Source organism: Poecilia reticulata, linkage group LG9 (assembly GCF_000633615.1).
Source record: "Poecilia reticulata strain Guanapo linkage group LG9, Guppy_female_1.0+MT, whole genome shotgun sequence".
NCBI lineage: Eukaryota > Metazoa > Chordata > Actinopteri > Cyprinodontiformes > Poeciliidae > Poecilia > Poecilia reticulata.
The window spans coordinates 19,155,874-19,177,562 of record NC_024339.1 but is presented as its reverse complement, the minus strand read 5'-3'; the positions used below and the strand labels follow the sequence as shown (position 1 = coordinate 19,177,562).

At 36.2% G+C, this 21,689-nt stretch overlaps 1 protein-coding gene across 4 annotated transcripts in view; it reads left to right on the top strand.

Annotated features, from left to right (window-relative positions):
* Positions 1 to 21,689, top strand: part of grid2 (glutamate receptor, ionotropic, delta 2) — a 448,080-nt gene that overhangs the window by 259,193 nt on the left and 167,198 nt on the right. For all 4 annotated transcript variants that reach the window (XM_008418414.2, XM_008418415.2, XM_008418417.2 and 1 more), the window contains 2 exons: positions 9,986 to 10,039; positions 21,234 to 21,407. In XM_008418414.2, the coding sequence (XP_008416636.1) occupies positions 9,986 to 10,039; positions 21,234 to 21,407 (228 nt within the window). The remainder of the gene's footprint in view (positions 1 to 9,985; positions 10,040 to 21,233; positions 21,408 to 21,689) is intronic.

The window sequence follows — 21,689 nt, the reverse complement described above, 5'->3', positions numbered from 1 at the left end:
TCAGATTAGCAGTTTTGACAGCAAGTGTGGTTGTGGGATGTCTGCCACGGAGTCCTGTTTAAAGATGACTGTGCTTGTCCATCTTTTTGCACTCATAAATTATATAAGCACACAGTTCCTCTTGAGAGGAATATAGAGTTAGATTAAACCGTAGAGAAAATAATTTATATCCTCCAGCGCTAGCGTGCTCACAAATACAGATACAATCAAGCATAAATAAAGCCAGAGCATGGCAGCAGCAGAAGAAGGTTGCTGAAATGTCGCAGGTAGGGTTATCTCAGGCTAGAGTAGACTCTCTTTGCCGTAAATCAGAAGTATGGAGTCAAGCCATGGAACTTGATCTTCAATCAGACTGAAGTAACACAAAGAGTTGTACGCTCTCACTTATAATTTAAACCTTTGTACCCACCATTGCAGCAGTGAAGTTGCCAGTACGCCCCTCATTCAAACTGAATGATTTCATCCGACTATTCAGTGTGATTCCATTCTCAGTGCTGTTGCCCTGTGCTAAAACACAGTATGTGGAGTCAGACTATTACACATCTGGCAGACAGTAAAGTTGTAACTTCTCCTGTGTGATCAGTAGAAAGTCAGCTTGATCAGATAGATTACATTTACTGCTGTATGCATAATTTGATGGCTATTTCAGAAATCTGGTAATGCTCTAATTTTAATAAGAAAAACACATTTGTACTGTTGTTGTTAAAGGAGACCATTTGCACAGGAATGCAGTTACTGTTTCTTGTGATGGATTAGTCTGCTTATATTTTTTTGGCAACTTGGCTGAGAAAATCAATTTAAAATAATTTAATTTAAAGTCATAGCTATTCACATTTGTAAGCTGTTCTCATCAAATATATTTAGATAAAATATCACATATATTTTATGCAATCTTCCCCTGAAAATGTTCGTCTTTAAACTTTCCCTTAAAAAGTTTGTCACATAATCAATAAAAAAAAGCTGTTATGTGTCCTGAGATTGTTCCATAAATGAAACTTGGAACTCCAGTTAATCAAGAATTAACAAGTTGTTCATAATTACTTTGTGAACAAATAACATGCTTTATCAAATGACTTGTTTAATATTTGATTCAAAGTTTAGTACATAGGACTTGATTCAGTGTTTTGTTTCTATTTGATTTCAGCTTAGAAATTGGATGCATAGATATGGAATTTGACACAAAAACTTTGGGAAAAGACTTTGTAACCTTCAAAGCAATAATGCAGTCCCAGTCCGACCTCTACATCAATTCAGGTTTGTGAAGTCAATCTTTGTGCACTGTACTAAAGTTAAAGAAATTATAACTTGGATACAATACTACATGCTGACATTTTTTATATGTTTAATAAGGGAGAAACATACACAAGCATGTATATTTGAGTTTCTGTTTGTGAACATTCATAGCTTTAGACCCAATCACTCCCATGTTCTCAACCTTTTTTTTTTTTTTTAATAAATCTCTTGTTGAAATGGTTTCCAACATGTCAACAGACAACCAAATGGTTCCCCAATGAGTCTGAGGCAGATCCGAAAGCAATTAATGGTTAGCCATCTAAATATACTCGAAACTCCTCTAGCTCCAAGGATGTCATAAACTCACACTCTTTTACCTGCTGCTTGTCTCTTCCTCCTCCTCAGTGATGAAGGTAATGCCATTACTTTCATCTGACAAACTGACACACATTTTGCATATAAGTTTGCACCAGTAAAACTACTACCAGGATACATACATATTAAGTCTCCAATTTGTGTTCACCTGTCTCACTTGTTCTGTGCTATACCCTCCCAAAGAGCACAGTACACCTCACATTCATGTGTAAAAACACAATAATGTAAAACCAGGGAAGGAAAAATAAAAAGTAAAAGGGTTTGAGTGTAAAGATTTTTATGTAATAGATTTTCTCGGTTGAACATTCTGGCAGGCAAGCTATGAAGTTATAGCTAGTTAAGAGAAGGCAAACCGATGATGTTATTTTAGATAGAAATTCTTATTTCAAAGATGTAACTTGAGCTCAATTTAATTGACCTCAGGATGACTTTTTGTTTGCTTAAGTTATTTATCTTTTTATATTTCTGGAAATACTTTCGAGAGTTTGAATGCAAGAATGCAAAAATCAAAAGAAAATAAGGCACGTTTTTAAGAAGTGTGTTTTGGACCTTCACAAGCCTTGTCCATCATTAAGTACAATTAACAGACGTGTCATAAGACGTACGCAAACTCATGTCACAGATTTCAGTGGTTCTACAATGGATGAGATGATTCATAAAAGATTTTGAACTTGAGTTGAACTGTCACAACAATGGCGTATGACTTCACTTGGAATGGGTCTGTTTGACTTGAAAAGACTTAATCTACTACACCAAATAGAAAGTCTCTTATAAAGGAAAATTGCAGGCGGTGCAACTGTGGAACCCTGCAAGGCATATTATCCAGTCCTCTGCACTCCCCCTGCCATTTGTTAGTATTTCTCCCTCTTGTTGATACAAGCATGCTGCCTATATGGTGGTGTTTACCTGCTTTCCTTCTGCATTTACAATGACTCCAAAGACTGAAAGGTCCTCTCATTCAGCAATAATCAAGCAAATCAAAGCAGAAAAAGATGAGTTAAGTTTAATATCCCCCCTTCAGTTAATGTCAAGCAGGTGGATTACCCACAAAAATATGTCCTTTGTCTTAATTGTTAGAGTTTAATAAAAAAAAAAACAAAAGTAACACTTCCAATGCTTCAGTTTTATAGTTTAGGTTCAATGACATTGTTTTGCTAAAATACTTTCTCTATTTATTGATCCATGCACACATTTTTAAGATGTAATACCTGTTTAGAATAAATACATTTTCATTACAATGCAGCATATTTTACTTTCACCCTTACCTTTCATGAATCAGTTAGTTATATTTCTTAGTATGAATCTTGTTGTTTGTTCATGTCCATAATACATCTAACAAAACAGAGAAAGTTATATTTAATTGAATTTGTTTGCACAAACTAACTACAGGATGATCAAAAATACACATTTGAATTTGAAACATGTGAACTGAAAACTAGAGTGGCAAGAGCCTGTAGCTTCCTTTCCATTTTTAAATGTACATACAGAATTATTACGGTAATTAAAGTTGAAAAAGGAATAAATGTATGCTTAATGTCATCTGAACAACTATGATTTTTTTATGCTTGATAATGTAGTCATGGAGCCAAGAAATGTCTGTACAGCTTACATTAGTGTCCCAAGCAGCAGCAAGATAATAATGTCTAATTAAATCAACTTGATCACAAAGGTAATTTTTAAGCAGTTGTAAATATAATTTAATTTGTTATTTTAATGATCTGGTGTTACTCATACTGTATTTTAAATGCTGGTTTGTACTGTTACAGTTGGTTAACATGGATTTAACTTTTTTATTTTGGGTAGAAATTTGGTTAAAATCCTGGCCTGGAGTTTTTCTGCATGGAGTTTATATGCTCTCTGTGGTTTCTCTGCGGGAATTCAAGCTTCCTCCAACAGTCCAACTGTTGAACCTGTTAGTTCAACTGATTGCTTCAATTTGCCCTTAGATATATATTTGTGTGTGCGTGTGCAAGCATGGTTGTGTGTCTCTGTGTTGCCCTGCGATAGACGTGAAACTTCTCTAGGGTGTACCTGGCTATTGTCCAGGGACCACTGGAGACCGGCAACTGACCCCCCTATGTACTAGAGGGGGGTTCAGTTATGTAGCAACTAGAGTTATTACATTGTTCAAAATACTATGGTTTGTTATGTTCATACTAGTATATGTATTTGAAATTCATGCAACCACGAACAGAAGAATGTCATCAAAGTGCTGAGTACGTGCGTACGTACAAACTATGTCGTGTAAAAAGTATAAATTAGCACTTCTTCTCCAGCTGCCTTTTGCTCTCTCTTTGTAACAGGCCCACATTCCTCCCTGTTCTTGGATGTATTTTTGTCTTTCAACTTTCTTTATTCAGGTGGAATGGAAGATTTGTGATGATAACAGTAATTACACACCCCCACGATGAGACACAGACGCTGTGTGCTTGCACCCTTACAGGCAGACACAGAAACATTAATTATAGTGATCAGAAAGCAGTTTTTGTTAAGCTATGTAGATGCACAGTATTTTATGTTGTGTGTTGCGATGAAAAATATGTCTAAATCCTGACTAAATAATGCAGCACCTGGACTTTAGGGGCTGCAGCTTTTAAAAATTAATGCGTGCACACGCATGTTGACGTTTTCTTTGTAAAACTTTGTGTTTTTACCGTTTGTGCTTGCATGTTTATGTACAGTGATTGAATATGCATAGTTTGAAGGGTGGGTTCCAGACTGCTTGCATGATTTGGTCACAAATAGAGCATGAAATTACATTACACAACTAATTTTTAATAGTTTTTAAAGGAGAGAAAGTCATTTATTGTTACCACCCACTTTGTGTTCTTAAGTTTACAAGCATAATTTAAACAGTACTTTCTACTTTTCTGTTTTCTGTTTGATGAACACATTTGTTTGCCATTATTCTGTCTCTTCATTAAACTGTTGAGTTAATATCCATACATAAAAAAATAGTCTGCAATAAATCAGCTGTTGTATCGTCTGTGGTGATTGGTCTGTTAAAGTTGGTAATGTTGATTGTACATGGAAAAAAAACAAAAAAACTTTTGACAAATTTTTGAGGTTTTGAAGTAGAAACCTTAAAATTTCTACCCACCTTCTCCATATGGTGGCCATGGACAGAATCTCAATGGATCTGGTTTGGGATCTTAAGCATCTCATCTTTGCTTTTCACAGAAGCAAATGCGTTTATGTATTTAAGGGTTTTATTGATGAATGATGGTAGGATGAAGTGGGAGATGAAAAAAAAACACATTGAGGCTTTATCTTCTATAAGTTGGGCGAACTGTTGTGGTGAACATAGAGCCGAGACAACAAGCAAAGCTTTCAACTAGTTTAGTATTCTAACACTCACCTAGGCACATAAAATATGGATCATGACCAAAAGATGCAAACATGGATGCAAGAGTTCATAATAGACCTTCTATAGGGTGTCCGAACTCAACCTTGAACATAGTTTGAGACGCTCTGACATCTACAGGGAAGCACAAGGTAGAGTGTCTGCTTTTCTGAACAACTTCTCTTTAGCATAATGCTTCCACATTGGTCATATATTTCTACCTATTAGACTTGTGAGAGCATCAAACATGTATGCCATACTACAAGCTAAAGGTAGTAGATTGGAAGAAACAACTATTGTCTTTGTTGAACTCCTCCAGGAGTGACAGGTGGATGAAGGTCATTGCAGGACCAAAGTGGTATTTGACTGTCTCGTGGTCTCTCAGTAGGACACATACAGGACTGGTGTTGTCAGTGCCATTGCAAGTGGTCAGGGTTCAATGTGGCTTCTTAAGACTTTGAGTAAAGGCTTACTTTTATTGACACTGGGTGATTGGATCTGTCTTATACCACAAAGTTTATTTTTATTCTATCTTCTAACTTGAGAGAATAAGATTTGTAGGGAAAAAAATCTTCTGTACTACTGGTCAGAGATGTCAAAGGAGTTTCTTTTTTGACCTGAGGTGAGGCGTGTGCAGGTGTCTCTTGCCTATCTGCTGTATTGCCATTGAGTTGTGAAGCTCTGTGTATGTATATGAGGAAATGCAGGAAGCAGAAATAGTCTATCGAGTAGCTTGAACCTCTGGAGAGACTTGTCTACTGCTACAAATCTGCCTTTTCACTAATGAAAAGGCTAATGAACATCTGTTCAGATGGATGGCAGTAGTTGGACATAATGGAAAAAATTAGAATAATTTACTCCAAGCAGTGGTTCTATACAAACAAGGAACAGAAGCATGATGATATTTACATTATTTCACCCATTTTGCCCTGTAAGTCCTTTGTGAAAATAACATTGAAGGATTATTGGGGTGAATATTTCATTCACGTAATGTTAAATAGGGCATTCTATTGTGCTTCGGTTCTGTTGCATCAAAATTGCTCTAATTTGTTATTTTAAAGGAACAAAATATTGCTTCTAAGTAGAGATGTGCCGATCAGGTTTTTTCCTGCCGATACCAAAACCGATCACCCCGGAGGGCCGATCACCGATACCGATCACTGATACAGGTCACATAATTATTATTTTTTTTTAATCATAAGCACTACAGTTACATTATGTGGAAAAAGGAACCATGTATTCACCTTAATTTAGATAAAAGCTTTTAAATAGCTTTTTCCAAGAAAAAAACAAAACAAAACAAGCATTGTGCAAATTGTACTGCTATCAATAATATCATCTTTAACAGACTGATAACATATGAAGGTTCTGAAGTGGCTAAATAATGCAAAAAGTCAAAATAAAAGCCTCTCAACATTGCCAAAAGATTCAAGTATAAAACGTAACATTCAAAGGCAAATACAGGTTCCATTACAATAAACAATCCTGAGTTACTGAATGAAAACTTCCTGATAGCATGGCGGCTAGTTGATTACTGCTAGTTCTGATTGGCTGTTTCCGACTGAGCGGAGTATTTATACAGAACAGGGAGGAGGCAGAGATCATCTATTGTTTTTTCAGAGATGATTTGTCTCATGTTAGGACAGCAAAAGTTTTAATATGTATGTAAAATGTATTTTTTAAGTTAGATGCTGCAGCTTTAAGCAGAGGTTCCGTGTAAGAGTCACTACCAGGTGGAGCAGAAGCGGCGCTCCGTCTGTCAAATGTTACTACCTGTAGCTCGTAGCAGCGGTTCAACAGCGAGAACAGAACCAGCGTCTTACATCGCAGCTTGAAGACTTAAATAATTTTGCAGGTTATTTGTTTAGCTTTCTGGCCGTCATGCTAATCCGGGTGAGTGTTTGTAGCTGTGCACTGCTTTTGCCTGCTATCTGATCGTCTTTTTTACTGCATTGAGCCTCGATGTAGCCAAACTCCGTCAAGTATGCCATTGTTCTTATGCCATATTAGATTCGTCGTGTTGATGCATTTTGAAGTGCTTCACCCCACGTGCTTCAATTTTCCACCGCAACACGCAAACTTCCCCATTCACTCAGTGCGATATAGTTCCACATCGCTTAGGATTTGTTGCTGCGCACTTGCGCAGTGTGAAGGAAAGAGGAGACCAGCCGCACAGGTAGGCTGAGAAATGAGATGCAGGTGATCGGTTTGTTTGATCGGCAATAAGAGACTGTGATCGGCGATCACCGATCATACACTTTTTCACGGAAATCGGCCGATTATGATTGGTGGCCGATCGATCGGCACATCTCTACTTCTAAGCATTCAATGATGCTGAAACTATAACTTGTTGACATAGACAAATTTTGAACTTGTGCCTTTACCCTCTATTCACATGTATATTAGTACATTTTTGGGTGAGAAAAACAGACATTAACGCCTCTGCTTGTAAGGAAACTTTGTAAGAGTGTTCTTTATTATGCTTTTTAGTTTATATCAGATTTTGCCATTTTGTGCATTTTAATCTCACCCTGAAATAACTAAAACATTTGTGAGACATCTTCTAAGACAGTTGTCTTAGAAAATTAACTAACCATATTCTGAATGTTTATATTTTTCTGGTCCTTTAACGGTGACATTATTGCTACCATTTACAATGCTTTTACGTCCATTTCTGATGCTCTTCTGGATATTTTTTCAGTGGCTGAAACAGATATAGCACTGCAGTGTTGTGTGGATTTTTCACTGAGATTTTCTATCCTATATACATTTGCTACAAGCTGTCATTTCTTTAAACTAAATGTGATGCTTGGAAATCAACTCAATTTCCCACAGCTTGTTTCATCACTCATGTCTGCTGCATGTACTCACTGGCTACTTTATTCCCCTTACTCGTACTGGGTCAAATTTCCTTTTGCTGTTAAATCTGTTGGAATTATATGTGACATTGATTCAGGGAAGCATTGCAAACCTTACTAAAAGATTTTAGGCCATATTAACACGATTACATCATTAAGCAGAGGATGTTTTGTCAGCTACACATCCATGATGTAAATATCTCAATCCATTACTCTATTGCAGTGAGATCTAGTGACTGAGAGAGAGCAATGGACCACAGTTATCACATACAGACAAGTTTAAGATGATTTGACTTTTGTAACATGGTGCTAAGATTGAGATTCATCAAGCCAGGAAACATCTTTCAATTCAGTTATTCTAAACTTTTGATAAACTGGGATTAAATGTAGCATTACTAGCGTTTAGCTGACAGCAGTATTCTGCAGTGTAGTCTTTTGCTACTATAGTCCAGTTGCTTCAAAGTTCAACATATGGTCTGTTCAAAGATGGTATTCATACCTTAGTTGCAAGAAGGACTTATTTTGCTTACTATTGCCTTTCTATCACTTCAAACAGTCTTCCTTTACTTCTGTTCTCAATATGTTCCATCATTCTCACATCTGATGCTCACTGTATATTTTCTCTTTTTTTACCACTTCCCAAAATCATAAACAAGGAGATGCGTGTGCATGTGTGTGTGAAAATCCCACTAAGCGTGTAGTTTATGAAATAGACAATTCTGTCAGACACTAATAGTCATGGCATTGTCAATCGTCATTTCTTCAATGGAAGCCATTATCACAATGATTTTTTTTATTTTTAAATTAATTGAGTCGTTACCGTGTTATTTGTTGATTATATTACCGAGCAGTTGCACAAGGATGGCTAATAATGTGACCGGTGAGTGAATCTATCTGTCTAGCTGATGTAAAAATAGTTTGAAACTGCATTTGGCCATCTTTGGGGGATCACTGTCTTTTTGTCAATAGATTACAATTGGTATCAGAGAGAGCATAAAAACACATAACATTTTGTTAGTGTTTCATTTATGCTACCCAAAGAGTCGGTTCACATATGAAAATGAAATCTTACCAGATTAGACACAGAGACATCTCTGTCATTGTTTATCCTGACAGAATTGTTGTCACTGTTGCAACCATGTTGTCAGTAAATCAAGTGTTTTATGGTAACCCACAATGTTGTAGTGAAAAAGTTTTATGAAGATAGAGTGAAGGATTAATTCACTGTTAACCATGTTCTGCCACCGTTTTAGCAGTTGCTTTTGTTTATGTCGAAGCAGTGTTTTATGGCACTCTGCTCTATAGTCACCCCAGGCAATTATAGGTAATGATATATGAGTGTGTGCCAGGGGTGGTGGTAGTGTTGCTTAAGCAGGTTGCAAATGGAGAAGAACCCCCTGAGCATTCAGACAGTTAAAAGTGATGGGATGAGAGTCGAGGTGAGGCAGGGTAAGTGAGCAAAGATTGTGCTGGATGGATAGGACAGACGGGGGGTGAAAACACAGTCGTATAGTTAGAAAATTAGTGAGTGTGAAGTCTACTGCTCAATACTGAAGGTTTCAAGAACAAGGTTGTTTAATAGCATATTTAATTTTCTTTTTTAAAGTACAGGAAAGTCTCTTAAGTAGCTTAGTCCGGATATGTAAAAATCCAAAATGTCCATGCCATTCCAGTTAAGCAATTGCTTAGGTGTTGGCTATGAGTTGACATGTATAAATATTAAAGTTGGACAATTAAGAATTCATGTAGACAGTTTTCTTATTGTTTGTGTGGAAAGCATGTTGTTTTGTTGCTTTGTTTGTTCCACAAAATGTATTTCAGAAGCTGCTGCTGGAAGAGAGAGAAAATTTGTAAACTCTGAAAACCTTAATTTTAAAATGCAGGCATGTGTGTTTTGGGTTTGCTACTAGCAGACACATAAGCAGGCTTTTGGGTATTTGCATGTTTTTGAAAAAGCTTTGCTGCTTTGACTGATACCTTGAGCAAGTTTTATACCTTTTTTTCCCAGTTATTTAGGCCAGGAAGACATAATATCTCTGATTTAGAGCCTTAAGATGCAGTCAATCATATAAACTCCCCCAAGTATCATACAAAAACCCAAATTATGTGGTGTTCAAATCTTCTACTTTGATTTCTTTCCTACAGTGCTGTATGTGATGGTTGTTTTCTTTTGCAGGTGGTGGAGACCAACCTGGTTGCCTTTGATTGTCATTGGATCCTGATTAATGAGGTGAGGGTCATTGAAAGAATTTAATGTTACTTGTGCATTTGGTTCTCCTGCTGCTCCAGGTATAATTGGAATTGTTATTACTTGTCTTTCTGGTTTTAGATGTGTACTAAAAATAGACAGAAGATGTTCTTTTTCATGTTGCACCATTCATACTCGACCAAAATCAAAGCGCTTTACAAAAAAAAGTTAATGTTAGAAAGAAAATGAATTAAGAACAACACATACAATAACAAGTAATTGCAATAAGAAAGGGCACAAGGGTATACAAGGGATAAATGAATAAAAAAACATGAAGGACAGTGAAAGGTATGCAACTTTCTCTGTGTGTACCTAATAAATGAAGGAAGGAAAGTAGGACACAGGAAAGAGAACATGCACATCTTTTTTTTTTTCTCAGCTGCTATTGGCTTTTTTCATACTTTCTTAGACCTGAAAAATAACATCAAATTCCATGGTTTTCCAAACTATATAGCAACCTTGTTCCAATTAGTAATCTTTGGCATTCTGTTTCCCTGCAGTATAAACACGACATGACACGTTTTGCCCATTGCCACTAGGTTGGTCATTAATCCATATTTATCTTCCCATTGCGCACACACCCTAAGCAGGGGGTACATGAGATAAAAACAAATGAGAACTACAGCAAAGGGTAATTTTCAGCTCACCAAGTTTCATGAGCATCACTTAAACACTTTGAACATTCCACCTGCTGATTGGGAGAGATGCCAGGAAAAGGTTATTTCTGTCCTGCTGTTAAAAATGTAAATATGCAGACTTTGCTCCACTGTACTGGGATTAACTTGAACTATGTGCTTTGTTGAGATGAGACTAACATTGAGCCCCTTTCATCAACAAACAAGCCAGGTGGGTTTAGGGCCAAAAAAGGATGAGAGAAGAGAATTAGGAAAAAAAAGGAGAAAATATGGAATAAAAGAATAATATGAATGGGGATTAATTTTGTAATACACCATAATCTAAACAAGGAGGAGGAACATATGTTTTAAATAAAATCAGCATGACAACTGAACCTTGAGGAAACCCACATGTAATATATGTTTCCACAGATTTATAATTACCAAAGTGGCACAAAGTTGTATCAATCCAAGGTTTCCCCCAGAAAACTTGCTAAGCCCGGTGGTTGGGGCGCTCGGCAGTCATTCATTCAGCAGCCCGCCATGTTTTTGAGTTAAAAAATGTTTAAAGTTGACAGGAAATTTGAAAATATCACTTGATAATTATGTGCTTTTGGAAGATTGGAAGATTAATATCTGAACACCAGCTATAAAATCTTAAAAAATGCAAACATAAAAAAATAAAAAATAATTATTAGAAATGCATTGCTAAGCCTGGTGGGGGCACAAGTAAAGCCTGGTGGCCTGCCAGGCTTAAATATGACACTGTGGGAAACCCTGCAATCTGCCTAATGGAATCTTAATCAATTTACTAAAGTGCCATGGATCTTAATCCACGTTTTCTGTCTCTCAATTAATATGTTTTTGTCAGCTGAGTCAACAGCAGCACTGACATAAAGTAAAATCAAGAAATAAAATTTAGTAAGTTAACTGTCTAAGCATTTCACAATGCTACTCATAAAGGAAAGACAAGTTTGACCAAAATGTTGTTAAATTTGGATGAGCATTTGCTGCGAACCATCTTGCAGTACACATAGTAAATCAAGAAATATTACAGCATGTAATGTTACAGTTTTAAAGCTGTGTCTCAAAAGACATTTAAAGACAGAATTCTGAAGGTTAAGACATATGGGGGAAAAACTGTGGTTGATAACTAATATTCTTCAGAGTGACCTGAAGCTTTTAGACCCCATCTCATAATGTATGCAACCTACTGAACCCAATAAGGCAAAGACTTTGAAAAGAACCACTTTTGAGGGAGTAGGCTTTGAGGGGATAGATTAAATTTAGCTTTAACATTCAAAGATAAGCCATGTTCTTTCCTGGGTGATGTTCTTTTAACACGGTATATCAAAAGTTTTCTTTATTGCATAATTTTGATTAAGGGTGATAACATAAAAAAAATAGCTATGCATTTTAAAACAAAATGCATCACAAAGTGAAGGAAAATTTGGCACTGTGTATTGGTTTGCCAGTTTCACAGCAACTTTAGTCCAACAGCACAAAATGATAGTGAGAAAGAAAGAGGAACAGTTTAAACTGGCCAGCATAAGCCCTGACCTAAATCACAGAAAACCTTTGGAGAGTGCTGCCAAAAGCACAAAAGGACTCCTACAAACTTTAAAGAGCTTAAGCACAAAGAAGTGAATTGGTGACAGAAGCTACCAGCCGACAAGGAACAGCAAGAAGTTTCTTAATGGCTGTAAATAAAAGACAATAAACATTGAGCTGTTTGCTGCTGAAAAAAGCTTAAATTATGATATTTTATGAATACCATTTATTATTTCACTAGTATTTTTTTCTGCACTGCTGTTTAGTTACAAAATCAGTACATTAGGTTTTTTGATTTTTAATGATGTGAAACTTTCAAGGTTTCACATCATTGTGAAACGGTTACTTTCACTATCTTTTTCACAAAGTAAAGTAGACATGCTTTTTAAAATGATGTTTTTCTTATCAATTCTAAATACTTAATGTTGTACTGGAGATGGTGTTGAGCTTTATCATACTTTGGAGTTTATAATGTCTTTCTGATCAATTTTTCTGATCCGTACATTCACTCATCAGAAGGAATTTTTTTATGACAGAAACAATAATTCTTTACTGCTGACTTTAAACTTATATTAATTTTAAATGACTTTAAAATGTCCTATGTTTTGCTCATAACAAATAAAAAGAAACTGATCTTTCTTCATAAGTAGTGCCATTTCAATAAAGAAAATGCATATTTCATCTTTTTAAATCTCTAATTGCTTTCCTTGGGAATGGACTATTTCTTTAAAGCCTTGGGCCTCACAGTGAAATGACAGGACATAACAGGTGGTCCATCCACAAATGGTAGAAGCCTGAGTTGGTACAAAACAAGAAGCACTCCTCGTATCCTTCGGTGTGTCTCAGTTTCCTCTTCTGTGTTTCATTTTCAAGTCAAAGCCTGTCATGATTCTCTGAAATGCCACAAGGCTCAGTGGACCTATTACTTTCGCAGTTATGCCAAGTATTTCTGTTTGAAACAAATGTTTGTATGTATCACATTTATTAATGCTGCAGGAACCGCAGTCAACCATGCGAATGTCAGCCCTGTTATATGAACGTTTCGATTTTTTTTTCTTTTTCATATTTACGACAGATGAAAGGCTGGAACAATATTGTCACCATTTGCTTCTAAATACTTCAGAGAAGCCTTTAAGAATATTTTTGTGTTTTTTGAAATGCTAATACTTGTAGAGGGGAGGTGGATGGGGAGAAAAGAGGAATCAGAACAAAGTATTGGGGAAACAGCCACTTGTATCAGTGACTGGCTTCTTTTATTTAATTTTTATTTCTCTCCCACCTGCTTTTTAGAATGAATGTCATATTAACATGAATAAAGTTGTATAGCTTACTCAAAAGAGGAAATATGTTTTCTGCGTTTTGAAGACGTAATGTCTTTGTTCTCATCCTTTGTTGGATTACAAGGTCAAGCAGCTATTAAAGAAGCTGACTACCAGTTCTTTGCAGAAACATCATTTGTGCTTTGAATTTCAACATGAATCTGACAGCAGAATACCATAACAAACACTACCTGTACTTCTAAACTTCCAAACCTAAAAAGAATACAGTTATTAATATGTTTGAAAAGTATTCATATATTCAGTTTATAAGCTTATTTATTTTTTGTAATTTAAGTACAGCCCACCAGCACCCTGGCTCCTGTATTGGTGGCCTCAGCTCTATATCCTCTCAATGAAATGACCAGATCTCTGTAATGTAAAACTACACTTTCATTAAGATTGATAAGACAATTATTTTACTTTTTTGTAAAGAGAATAAAATAATACAAGTATCTATGTCTATTCCTCTTTCTTTGTGTCTAGGAAACATGAAACATTGTGCATTTGTTGTTCAGCAACACTATGACAGTGAAGTAAGATAAAAATATAAAATGTAAATTTTATAATAAATATAAATAAGATATGGAACTAATCAAGAAATGTTGGAAATTTCAAAAGAATATTCCCATTTATCTGAAATCTAACTTTGTGCAGCCTCTATTTGTAGTTGGTGTCTTCTAAAAGTTGTAGGCTCTCAATATAAAAGCAAGAAGGATTTCTAAAAGATTAGCGAGGCTACTCAACCCTCAGGACATACATTTCAAATTCCCGTTCTTAACATTTATACTTAAGACTCATTCTTAGAATTCATTACACAATCCTTCACTGAAAGAAATCACATTAACCTTTCCATTAATCAATTTGTAAGGCCAGAAAACAGATAATTTTTATTATTATAGGTTTTGTTAGTTTTATATGTTTTAGTTTACATGAAAATAAAATGTTATAGCTACTAGATAATAACCTTGAGGAATTACTACAGTATAAAGTTTCACTGCAGGAGCAAATTTGTGAACATGTTTTAACATGTTTCACTAAAGCTTTTATTTAGAAACTAATAAAAAAAAAGAGCTGACCTCAACTATGTCATCGACAATTTAGTTATAAGCACAATATACCAAATGCTATGGATCAACTGTTGATGAGAGCAGAGGAGTTAGAATACATTCTAATGTATAATGTGATACTGTTTCTTTGGAGAATGGATATTTTAATGTGCAAAAGTGCTTTCAATCCCTATAGATTATTATGCATGAGAGGATACTCTATGGTTGTCATAACTCAGCTTTATCTACAGCCAACAGTCAGCCAGCACCACTGAAGGGAAGTTCACAGCTTATAATTGATCATCCTTCCGTCACCCATCACATTCTCTCTTCTGAGGATCAGAGGATTTGAAGTTAGGAAGACAAGAAATGATAAGAGATGCTTACGGCTTCTCTTGCTTCCTGTCATTCGCTTAAGTTTGGGGGATAATTTCATTTTTGATCATACTCATTCTAAATCTCTTCATCAAATTTAACTGTCCTTCAGTCAGTTATCATCTTTGTTATTATTGTGCAGACTATTTTAAAATTACTTTTTCATAAGTAATTTTGCTTCCATTAGACCTTTTAGGTGAGAATAAACTCATAAAAGAAGATGTTATTTGGTAGGTTGTCTCTCTACAAACTAATGTACTCTAAAAGCCTCTCTGAAATTAGATGGATTTAGATGGATGTGCATATAATTTAGACATAAGAAAATTCTATGGTACTAAAAATTTCACAATGATGCAAACACCGAGCATTAGATTGTAGTATTCTAGGTATCTTAATGGTTTGTTCAGATGAAGCACTCATAGCAAGCGGATGCATTAAAAGATGTAGACATTATGTCCTCAGCCCTGTTCCAGCCATGCTAGGCTTTTTCTTTTTCTGATAGTTTACCAAGATGCAAGAGAGATGCGTCTCAACTGTTGCTGCTCCACTTCCATTGTCTTTCACTGTTCTCAGTTGTCCATTAATATTTTGCTTTCGTCATCATCTGGCTTTATGAATATCTGATTTCCTCTCCAAGAAAAATAAAACATTTTAGAATGTGTGTGTTCTGACAAAAACAAGGTGCCAAACTGTGTGGGTGGCAGAGGTATAAACAGAAACAGTCTTTTTCTCTATGGAGTGGAAAAATAAGGGTTTAGTGTCTCTCAGACAAAAAGGCAGAGGGATTGGCTGAAAGGATACAGAGCATTGGAGAAAGTAGAAGAATCAGGAAATGGTGCCAAGATGAAGTGAGAATTTTGCTTTTGACTCAACTTCAAATAGCGAAGTGAAGACTAGAATTTAATGGCTTCTGGGTGTCGAATGAGGGAGATTGAGGTCATATCTGGATGTTTCTGGGAATGCTTGCAGCCTTAAACTTCCAGTTGATGTAAAAAAATAGCTACTGTTTCACTTTATATTTGAGCTGCAGTGTATCATGAATGTCGCAGCTTACCAAGAGTTTGAGTATTTAGATTAGCGGTTCTCAACGTGGGTCCTCTGACCCACGTCCTCTGAACGCCCCCCCAGGGGGCGTTCAGAGGCCCCCCAGGGGGCGTTCAGAGGACGGCAGGGGGCGCTGGCGGACATTTTTACAAAAGGAGGGCACTGGGATGCCTTTGGAGGGCGTTTGGTCGAAGGTAAACTGTTTACACCTTAAATGAACAACAATACCAGTTTAGACTTTGAGCAACTTGGTAAAACTGTCTTGTGTATCATGCTTGGCTGCAACTGTATAGATGGCAGCTCTTTTTCTATTCAGTGTTTGTTAGCTTCTGTTAGCTTCATGGCGCAGCTCAGTTCTCCTGCTACTGGTAGCTAAAATCACGACACCCTCACTGTGTATCCCTCTGAAAAATGAACCCATTTAAATAAAGAAATCCCTCCATGGCTGATACCACGATAGAGAGCGTTCATTTTATAGCGTTAACACGGTGATGTAAGTGGTCCGGTATGAAACGGGGGTGATGGAACAACACAGCACTTTTAAATTTCAATAATCAGAATGCAAAAATTGTTTCCGTTGTTTTAAAAGGTTTATGTCAGTCTGCCTTTTCCCCATCGATATGCTTCCCGACCGCCCTCCACCTTAAGGGCTTAAAAAAAAAAGACGCGCACATTGCGCAAAACTCTGAAGCGGGACATAAAACAGAGCGACGAACTAGATGTGAATTATGGCATAAAAACAGAGAACAGTGAAAAAATCAACATATCGTGTTGATTAGGCGGCGCAGCAGGTGATGAGATTACTGATGGTGAGCGTCAATAAACGATCAAATAAATCTAGCAACAGGAAAGAAACTAAAGTGGACATGGCAATAAACCATGAGAGGATAAAAATAATCAAATGAAACTAAATGGAAATGAATGAAGAACAAAATGCAAGAATAAAATAAGAAACTAAAGTAAATACAGAGGAATAAACTGGTATGGCAAGACCTTTCGAGCAATAATTAATACAGAGGCCTATGGCAAGATTAAAAAGACACTATTTCCACATGAAAAGTAAAATAATATTGTTGAAATGTCATGGGTTTGTTGAGACCACATCTAGTACTGAGAATAAATATATCTTACAGACCATAACAGTAAAGAACTGATCACTTATTTATGTTTTTAATTAGATTTGATATATTTATTTCTTCAATATTATTTTTYATGTCAGTGTTAATGTCATGAGGCTGATGACTCCATGACACTTTCAATTTGACTCATTAAGAACCAGATTTGTTCTTTGTAATTTCTGTCCAGTAAAACTATTAATCTATAAATCAATAGATAGGTCTATATAAAGATATAATCCATGTTTCTGTCTCATATTTATATGGCATTAAAAGGATCTGGAACTTTTGTTTTTCCACTGAAAGCTCTGGTTTGCACAATAAATGCCATGTGGGTGAAATTCTATGAATGATACTCTGATGTCCGATTTTCCTGAAGGCAGCACAGAGCTGCGCCACCGGAAACTCACAGAAACACTGAAGAGAAGAAGAGCTATGATTAATGTAGTTACAGTTCTATCCTTGTTTTAATGTTGCAGAGCTCAGTCGGTTTGCAAATAGTTCAAAGTTTAAACTGGCATGTTGCACATCTTTTATCTGGTCGTTTATTTAACAACTAGAAAATGGCAAAGAACTAGAATATGTTTTCCACTCTGATTGGTTGCTGTTGGACCTACCGATTTTAAATAGAATGTCCATTGCATTTTTCGTAGACACCTGTGAAAATAATTTCTATTTACATGGCTTTTTTGTTCTCTGGGAAATTATTTTTGATAATAAATACAGAAACAAGCATAAAAATCAAAACATCTACTATAGTGATAGCAATATTAATGATAAAATAATGGTCAGTGCAAAGTAGCCTGCAAATTCTTTGGTGGGGGGCAGTGAGGGACCTGGATAAAGGCTAGGGGGGCGCTGGCCCAAAAAAAGTTGAGAAACACTCATTTAGATAATACCACAAAATTCTTTGTGTAGAGTGACGTCTTATTTGGCCTCTGTCCGACTTGAAATCAAAATAGTGGTATTGAAACAGAATCAATACACACTTATTTTTTCTAAGCAAGAGGAAATAAAGTTATTTCCTAAAATGTTGATTTCCAGTAAATGACTGAGTGGGTTATTGGAACTTAGGAAAAATAACGATGAGTCAACAGAATGTGAACAAAGAATTTAAAAGCTGTCCTAATCTGATTTGTTTTAAACCCTTATTCAAATTGAAATTATTTAAGAACAGGAGTCAGCTAATTTTGAGTCTTAACCCCTTAATACAATTATGTTAATAAAAAATCAAAGTTGTTATATCTGCTTGAAAATTCTGTGCACCTTTACAGTGCAGCAAAATAGCACTCTGCATTTCATCAGTTTTACTACAACTCTCATCAATGATTTTCAGGATACTGCAGTCTCTTCTTACAGTGAGATATATTTGATCTCAAACACAGGTTCTACAGGATAACCTCAGCATAGCCAGCGGCTATAATGTTCTGATCTTCCATCATCTAAAACATGTACAGCTGGTGCTGGTCTTCAACAAGTGTAATTTTTTACACCCTGAGCACTAGATATGCTGCAATACAGTTTTGTAAACTGCCCACATAAATCACTGTGCTGGTCAAAAATTGGCCGTGCAAAATGCGGCTGCGAACAGGGGTGCAGTTGATATTCCCAGCATTAGACCAAGAACAGGAATTGTCAAGAATTCAACCATAGTCATCTGCACCACTTACACTATTTTGAAGTATATTAGACTATTTTTTGTCTTTCAAAAAAAAACCCGAATTGCTTACTCAAGGTGTCAGGGGTCAATATTTGATTTAAACTGAGCAGTTCAAGTATCTAGGTGTCTTGTTCATGAGTGATCAAAGTATTGCAGGCATTGTTCCGGTATGCTGTTTCCAAGAAAAACCTGAGCAAAAAGAACAAAAAACAAAAACAAAATAACACAAAAAAAAAAAAAACAAGAAAAAAAACAACTCCTGATTTAGCTGTCTTCTTTTCCTCCATTATAGTTTTGAGATATGGTAAATGAATAAATGAGAATGAGATCCAAGACTCAAGCAACTGAAAATGTGAAAAATGAGAACACGCCTCGAAATTTCCTTGCAGTGAGTTCCTGATAACAAATCTCTGCATTTATTCCTGAAATTTGATCTCAGATAAGCATAAGATGACTGAAGCCTAAGACAATAGATGGATATTTTCATTTAAAACAAATTAAGAATATTCACCTTTGTGTTTAGAAATGGGTTCCAACCGACCCCGCACCCATAAAACTTGCATCATTTGCCACAGTCCTCTACGTTTGCCTCAGTCCTCGCATGCACAAGGGTTAAACAAAACTTTTGTCTTTTATGATTTTCATTTGATCTTATTTTGACTTTAGAGATCAAATAAGACGAGGTAAGCCTATTTAGACTAATTTGAATATGAGCTAAATGCTGACTGAGCACAAATAGTTCTCCTTTATCATGACTCGAGTGTGGTTGTGTCCTGTACACACAAGCATCTGCTATTCAGTATGTATCTGTGTCACATTTGTTTTACATTAGCTGTTAAAGGACTAACAACTTTGAGGAGACTGAAAGTCATACTAGGTGGTGACTGTTTAGTTTGTCCACAGGGGTATGCAGACAAAGAGGTAAATAGAACATGACAGTGGAAGATGCATGCTCAGAGGACAAAACTCAAAATTATAGTTTCCTGATAAGTTTTTGTTTATTTAGTATTCCTGTGCACTGCCGCGTGTATATTTGTTTGAGTTTAGATCCTTTGAGTGAAGCCGTCTGGATCAGTTTTGCCGGCCGGTTTTTCTTTGTATGCCCTTGACTGCCTGCATTGAATCTTAATGTTGTTTTGGCCCACAATTCTGCTGTGCTTAGCAGGGTTAAGCATTTCTCTCAACTCTGAATCATTTTTTTTTCTTTTTTTGATGGCTTTGTTACTTAATCCCTTTCAGAACTTTGATGAAGACGACTCTTAGAGTTTTGCCACGTATTAACCCAAAGAGACAACAAATACATTCCTTACTGAAGAATTCAATTCCTTAAGGCAGAATTACCCCTTTGTTACTTTTTCAAACTTTTATTTCACGTATGATTTTTTCACCTCTAACGTTGTGAAGAAAATAAACAGGATTTGACAGAAAGAGGAGTGTAAAAACACCAACCAAAGGCAAACTACTGCACATAATTAATCTGTAGCAGTTTATTTTTTAAATAAAAATGGTTTTGCATAAAGGGGATAGGCTATGGAAGAGCCTAATTATTACATGTCACACTGGGTATTCCAATATTGCCTGCAACAAAAATTGTACCATCATCATTGATCATACCACAATGACTCTCAAGTCTTAATGAACGTTAATTGCTTTCAATTAAAATTCACCAAGATTAGTCAATGAGGTGTGATACCTTTAATATTATAGCTTCAAATATAAAGGTTGTGTGATAAATTATTTATGTATATACACGCTCTGTTATCCAAAGTACTCTCCATCCTGTCAACTGTGCTGCCATGTGAAAATGAAAAGATATCAAAGATGTTTTGCATGATCGGATGGTTTCAAAACAGCCCCATAAAAAACACTTACACACAGATTTACACGAATCAGCAAGCTTACACAGGATGTCCAAACAGACTCAGAGATAGAGAATCACTGAACATGTATACAAAGAAAGCAAAGACTGCCTGGGTTGGTGGCGGCGTTACCTCCACCAGGGACGATAAATGTCAGTTCTCATCTTGTCATCATATGACCCCCTTGCACAGAGGATGGATGGAAATCTATGAATGGAGAGCAGCTGGGAGACATGGTGTCCTAGGGCTAAAATTAGCAATGAGTACTCCCTCAAGGTTTTGCAAGGACATACCGAGGACATGCAAACATGCGTGGTCATAACAATTGCGTGAGTTTTAACACAAACACACACACCACCACACGCACGCACGCACGCGCGCATACACACACACGCACACACACACACAAACGTAATTTCTTTCCACCTTTCGGGCATGTATATTTTCAGCTTCATTGTACATTTTTATTGGACAACTCTTGAATGTGGAGTTGATGGAAGATGTTTAATTTACTCCCCATTCATTTTTTTCCCCTGAACTTTCATCTTGCTCCACATCTTACCAGTATTTCTTCTCTGTTTACACCCTTACAGGAGATCTCGGACTATGACTTACAGGACTTAGTCATGAAGTCAATTGGCCGGCTGACTTTAGTTCGCCAGATGTTCCCGATGCCGCAGAACACAACTCAGCGCTGTGTCAAACACAACCACAGGATTAACACGTCCCTCTGTGACCCTAAAAACCCAAAGGCTCAGCAGCTTGAGGTGAGTTCGTTTGGGGATTTGTCCAGAGTAATGATGATCAAAGAAATTCAAGTATGCTAAGGAAGCATAAAATTATGAATCAGCAACTTTTTCAAGTTAGTGGATGGTGATTAGTGTTCCATGACCATTTTATTTTATTTATTTATTTGTAATTAAATGTGTTGACAAAATGTATTTGAGTGTTTAAAGTGCATTGCAAACCATCTATGTTCAATAGATGTACCATTATGGCCACCTAATGCGTTAATAACTCTATTGCTTAAAAAAAAAAATAAAGTCCCT